The 6,843-nt window shown below is 44.0% G+C and overlaps 1 protein-coding gene across 1 annotated transcript in view; it reads right to left on the reverse strand.

Moving 5' to 3' along the window:
• Nucleotides 1–5,821, reverse strand: part of MDN1 (midasin AAA ATPase 1) — a 174,773-nt gene extending 168,952 nt beyond the window's left edge. Inside the window, exon 1 of the mRNA XM_040474169.1 lies at nt 5,562–5,821. Within this exon, the coding sequence (XP_040330103.1) occupies nt 5,562–5,693 (132 nt within the window). The 5' untranslated portion in view covers nt 5,694–5,821. The remainder of the gene's footprint in view (nt 1–5,561) is intronic.
• Nucleotides 5,822–6,843: the final 1,022 nt, after the last annotated feature.

The raw sequence follows: 6,843 nt of genomic DNA on the forward strand, positions 1-6,843 counted from the left end.
ATTTTATTCTATTGCTAATTTGTTTCTGTTTTATTCCTAGCTTGTTTTTCTTGAGTGGGCTTTGGTAATTTATATTCTTCAAACACTGATTTCATAAATTGTTCATTATTAGTAACTTACCTATTTTTAAATTTTTTTAAATGTTTGTTTATTTTTGAGAAAGAGAGACAGAATGCAAGCAGAGGAGTGGCAGAGACAGAGGGACACAGTCTGAAGCAAGCTCCAGGCTCCGAGCTGTCAGCACAGAGCCTAACGTGGGGCTTGAATCCACAGACCATGAGATCATGACCTGAGACTAAGTTGGGCACCCAGGCGCCCCCTCCCTCAATTTGTTTAAATCATGATTCAGTTCAAATGATTTTCTGACTCAGTAATTATTCTTTAACCATCTTCTTTTTTTTTTAATCTTTAACGTTTAGGGATTTTCCCCACTATCTTTTGGTTGTTTTTTTTTCTTCCTTAATTTAATTCCATTGGGATCATTGAATACACCATGCATGATTTTAATTCTCCTAAATTTATTGAAACTTGTTTAATCAATCAGAATATGGTCTATCTTGGGGAATGTTCCAGATGTGCAGAATATGTATCCTACAGTTACTGGGCACAGCAATCTAGAAATGTCAGTTAGGTCAAGTTTGTTGACAGCAGGTCTTCTACATGCTTAGAGATTTTCTGTATTTGTTCTACCAATTAATCAGGATAGAGTGTCAAAGTCTCCAATTATAATTGTGAATTTGTCTATTTTTCCTTTTCTGTCACTTTTTGATTCACATATTTTGATACTCTGTTATTAGGCACATATATATTTAGAGTTTCTTTCTTAATTTTGCACTACTGATATTTGGAGCTGGAGAATTCTTTGTGGAAGCTGTCCCATGCATTGTAACATATTTAGCAGCATCTCTGCCCTCTAAACACTATATGCCAGAAGCAACCCCACCAACAGTTGTGATAACCAAAAATGTCTCCAGATTTGCCCTTGGGGGAAAAATTGCCCCAGTTGAGAACCACTGCACTGGATTTAAAAGTATTTCAAACAAAAACTGGAAAAAAAGTTGAGAGAAAAAATTTTTTCTTTCATTTTTAAGTGACAAATTTTCAAAAAATATAAAACACCTCATATACCACTTAGAAATTTTTATTATAGAGATAATAGGGAGCTTTTATGCAGAACGGTGATAGATTCAGATGTCTTATTCATGACCAGAATAGGGAACCCACAGAGGAAAAAAGTTAAGTTAGTGGTTGCCTGAGGAGCTGTGGGAGAGCACAGTGACTGGGGTGGGAATGGGGGGTGCTACCATCTAAAAGGTATGGGGGCTTCTTTTTGAAATAATGAAAATGTCAGGGCACCTGGCTGGCCCAGTTGAAAGAGCATGCAACTCATGACCTGGGGTCATGACCTGGGGTCATGAGTTCAAGTCCCATGTTGGGGGACTTTTTTAAATAAAAAACGAGGGGCTCCTGGGTGGCTCTGTCAGCTAAGCCTAAGCGTCCAACTCTTGATCTCAACTCAGGTCATGATCTTATGGTTCATGAGTTCGAGCCCCACATTGGGCTCTGCACTGGCAGTGTGGAGCCTGCTTGGGATTCTCTCTCCCTCCCTCTCTCTCTGCCCCTCCCCTCCTTGCACTCTCTCTCTCAAAATAAATGAACTTAAAACAAAATTAAAAAATAATTTTAAAAATTACAAAAGAATGAAAATGTCTAAACATCACAGTCTAAAACTGTGGTAACAGTTACACACATCTGTGAAAACAATAAAAACCACTGAACTGTAAGTTTAAATGGAAGAAGTATATGGTACCTGAATTATATCTTAATAAAGCGGTTTTTAAAAATTATTATATTGGGGTGCATGGATGACTCAGTCAGTTGAGTGTCCAACTTCAACTCAGGTCATGATCTCAAGGTTTTTGAGTTTGAGCCCCATATCAGGTTCTCTGCTGTCAGCATGGAGCCCACTTTAGATCCTCTCTCCCCCCTCTCTGCCCTTCCCCCACTTGCGAGCGCACATACTCGCTCTCTCAAAAATAAACATAAAAAGTATTATTATAGCTCATATGTACTGATTACTGTTTTTCTTTAATTTTTTTAAATGTTTATTTATTGAGACAGACACACAGAAATACTGTGCATGGAGGAGAGGCAGAGAGAGAGGGAGACACAGAATCTGAAGCAGGCTCCAGGCTCCCAGCTGTCAGCACAGAGCCAGACACAGGGTTCAAATCCATGAACCGCAAGATCACGACCTGAGCTGAAGTCAGATGCCCCTGATTACCTGCTCTGTGCTAGGCATTTTGGTAAGCTCCTCACATGCATTATCTGGATCTTACAACAACCTTATTAATAGCAATAATAATTAAGAACCACTTCTACAAAGAGTGCTTACTATAGTGTAGGCATCTAGTCCTCACAGCAACCCATAAAGCAGGCAATATATCCCTATTTTACAGATAAGGAAACTGAAAAATTAAAAAGGGGTCAAGGTCACAAAGCTAGGAGAACCAAGAATCCACGTCACAGTCTGGTTCCAGAGCCCCTCCAACTATGTAGTAGCTACCATATGTAATATAGCAAGAAATTGTGACTCAGAAGAGTTAGGTAACTTGTTCAAACCCCAAAAGCAATTATGTAAAAGAGAATTTGATCTTTAGCCATACTTCATTCCAATATCCATGCATGCTCTTAAGCATTCCGCTTTTCTTGAACACAGACAGTAATCAAGGAGGTAAGGATATGTGATATGATTTGTAACAACACATTTTTGTTTGGTCCTCAACCCCATTCCAGGCACAGAGCTCCTAAAATCTTTGCAATTTCCTGTGAGCAGAGTGATAAAGGTGTCTTTTGTTATGTTAAGGAGATGAATTTTGTGGCGGGGGGCGCCGCGGGGGGGGGGGTTGTTGTTGTTGTTGTTTTAAGTAAGCTCTAGGCCCAACATGGTGCTTGAATTCACTAGTTTGAGATCAACAGTTGCATGCTCTACCTACTGAGCCAGCCAGGCGCCCCAAGGAGGTGAATTTTGCAAAGCACCCAAGGATGGAACTGGCTGCCAAGAGAACCAACCAAGTGATGAGTGTTGGAACTTTCAGTCCCACCCCCACCTCCACCTCAAGGGCCAAGGGTTGGTCAATGAATTCCAACACCAATGGCTAAAGTTTTCAACAATTATACCCTATGTAATGAAGCCTCCATAAAAACCCAAAGGGACTTGGTCAGGAGAGCTTCCAGGTTGGTAAAAATATGGATATGTGGAGAAAGTGTCACCTCTGGAGAGGGCATGGAAGCTGCACTCCTCACATACCTTGTCCCTATGCATCTCTTCCATCTGGCAGTTCCAGAATTCTATCCTTTCATAACAAACCAGTAATTTAGTAAGTAAAATGTTTGAGTTCTGTGAGCCACTCTAGCAAATTAATCAAACCCAAGGAGGGGGTTGTAGAGAACCCACAGCCAGTTGGTCAGAAGTACAGGTGACAACCTGGACTTTCAAATGGCATTCAGAGGTGGGGAGGGCAGTTTTGAAAGACTCAGCCCTTAACACGTGGGATCTCATGTTATCTCCAAGTAGACAGTGTCAGAATTGAGTTAAATTATAAGACACCCGGTTTGTGTCTGAGAATTGCTTGGAGGTGTTGGAAAACCCACACTGGAATGGAGTCAGAACTGTAGGATGGTGGTGACAATAGGGATGAAAAGGAAGTAATAGATTCAATACTGAGTAAATAAAACACGGAAGACTTGGCCATATGTGAAGGGAAAGAAGTGAGAAGAGTGAGGACACTCAGTTCTCTAAAGTGGATAGGCAGAAGTTGCTGTCACCAGCTGAGATAAAGAACAAAACAAAACAAAAAAACCCACAATCCTAAAGAATTCTTACTTCAGATCCCAACTGCAATGAGAATCATGTTTCAAAAGGCTTTGCTTTCCCATAAAAATTGCTTTGTTTCCAAAAAATAGGATAAATACAGAATGGCAACACAATCAAGTCTTCTGAGTGAAAGGTTTGAAATTAATCATGAAAATGGTAAGGAACAAACCGAAAGACATCTCAGGAGAGAATCTGACAATGTGACACACAAAAAAGGGAGAAGCAAAGGTGTCCCAATCTCCTTAATTCAAATGAACTTTCTAGTAGCTTTCAAGTCTAATACTACTTCTATACAATCTCAGAATTCACATGAGTGATTCTCACACCTGTCAGATTCTCTAAAACTGTATCCAATAAAGGCTATAAACCATTTCCCCTCCCTACCCCCAGTACATAAACATCTATGTTACACCCAATTACAGTGGTAAGGAAACACAAAACCCCTGTTGCTGGTCTATGATCCCTAGTTTCAGAACCTCTGCTCTAAATTCTAACACCCACTTACAGAAAAATACATCTATCAACAATCCATAACTCAGGACTGTCACCAAAAGCTCAGCTCATACAAAGTGATGATCTCTTTCCTTACTTAGTCCAGCCCACCAAAACTCACTTCTCTTTCACCAGCTCACCATGTTTAGTGATTCCCTTCACTGGGGCTCAGAGGCCCCAGGGTATCTCTGACCTTCTCTCCCACCCCTCTTCTCCCCCTCCCCCTGCCCTTTACATGCTCAATTTGTTTTCACCAAACAGAAATGCCTCTCATGTTAGTTCTCTGCAGCTCCAGACCCAAAATACTCCCGTCGCTTCCTGGGCAAAAGGATATATGTGTACACAATGCATTCGTGACTGAATAAATAAGTTCTAGATACGGGAGTTAGAAGGAAAAAAAATAAACTAAACACATTTTCTACTCTCTAGAAGTTCAGAGATATTGGGAGTGGGGAAGCATAAAATGGGAAATTAAAATGCAACGTGAAAAGAAAATGCATGATAAAGGTTCTCAACTTAGCAGGGAGTTGAGAGAAGGCTCTTAAAAGGCCAAAACCCCATTTCTTAGAAAATTCTAATCCACATCATAGTCTCTACGGTTAATGTCACACAGCATTAGCTGTCTTGCTTTGTCCTTCAGTTGTTTTCTGTGTTTATGAACGGTCTCCAAAAATAGACGCTAAGTTCCCTGGGGGCAGAGACCATAACGAATTTCTCTGTCTCCTCACAGAACCATACAGTGCCTCACGCAAAGCAGGAACGCAATCAATACGTGTCAGCCGGCCACAACTAAAGGATGGAGCAGAAAAGAAAAACAGTCACCCAGACTAACAGGGGTGGCTAGACTTGGCACACTTAAGTTAATACACGTCAAGCGGGCAGAGATAGAACTTCAATTACAGAAAAACAAACCACATTTCTTTCGGAAGGCCACGTCTGCTACAGAGAGGAGACAGAGGTAGGTTGGAGGAGAATGGAAGGGTCTCTCAGATACACACAAAAGGCTTCTTCCAATTTCCTCAAACACGCGCGGACGTCTCCGCCCCGGACCAGCCCTGCGGAGGGGGCCAGGGTGACAGAACGCCGCTTCTCCCCTCCCTTAAAGTTGCGCGTCTCACTCAGGGTCGCAGGGCACGCGCGAGGGGGGCGGCCGGGGGCGGCCCGGCGTTTTCCCTCTCCCTCCTTCTTTTACCTGCTTGGCCAAGAACCTGCCCAGTTCGCTGCGGCTCTTCTCGTTCTTGGCAGCGAGTAAGCGCAGCGGCGCGGCCGCCACCTCTAGGAAAAGGTGCTCCATGACCGCAGACCCGCCGCCCCCGGCGGTCATCAGCGCTCCCTACTTAGCGCTCGGAACCCCCGAGCCACCGAGGTCCCGCGCTGGAGGTGCCAGCAACTACGCCCCCGGGGAAACCAGCCACGGCTGCCCCGCAGACACCGGGAGAACTGCAGCACACGTGGGGGAGCACGCGGCGCCCTACGTCATCAGCCCTCGACCACGACCGCCACGGCAGGGCGGCCCCAGCCCCGCCCCCTCAGCAGCGGAAACAGCTGGAGTCACTACCGCCCCAGTTCCGGGAGGACGTTTGAAGCGGGCATCGATATCGTGATTCGGGTCCGACCATTGCAGTGATGGTAGGTCCCGGAGACAAGGTGTGGCGGGACAGCGAGACAGGAGATTCTACTAGGCCCGGAACTGAGGGAGCCCGTAGCGGCATGTGATCCTCAGCCCACCGTGCCTCCCTCCTATTGAAATTCCCAAGTATGACCAGCACCCCCCCCTTGCAGCATTCTTTTTTTTTTTTTTTTAATTATTTTAATGTTTATTTATTTTTGAGAGACAGAGGGAGATACAGAATCCCAAGCAGGGAAACAGGCTCGAGGCTCTGAGCTGTCACCACAGAGCCTGATGCAGGGGTGGAATTCAGGAAGTCGGAGGCTTAGGACTGAGCTAACCCCAAGCGCCCCACCTTGCAGCATCCTTAATATAAATATTGGAGGGGCGCCTGGGTGGCGCAGTCGGTTAAGCGTCCGACTTCAGCCAGGTCACGATCTCGCGGTCTGTGAGTTCGAGCCCCGCGTCGGGCTCTGGGCTGATGGCTCAGAGCCTGGAGCCTGTTTCCGATTCTGTGTCTCCCTCTCTCTCTGCCCCTCGCCCGTTCATGCTCTGTCTCTCTCTGTCCCAAAAATGAATAAACGTTGAAAAAAAAAATTGAAAAATATAAATATTGGAAATAAGTGTTCAGTTAGGGAATATTTAAGTAAAGTAGGGCATATATATTATATATTACGACGTCATTTAAAAGGGTGGAGTAGAAGAGAACCTGAAAGTTCATTTTTGTGATGTTCAAGAACAAGCCAAAATAATGACAAAGTCAAGCTAACGGTTGCTATGAGAAGTGTTGCCAACCAAGGAACCTGAGAGAACATGCTATGGTAATGGAAATGTTTCCTTATCTTCCTCTTGGTGGTGTTACTCT

This window comes from Herpailurus yagouaroundi, unplaced genomic scaffold, assembly GCF_014898765.1.
Source record: "Herpailurus yagouaroundi ecotype Mexico unplaced genomic scaffold, PumYag 139, whole genome shotgun sequence".
In the NCBI taxonomy this organism is placed as follows: Eukaryota; Metazoa; Chordata; class Mammalia; order Carnivora; family Felidae; genus Herpailurus; species Herpailurus yagouaroundi.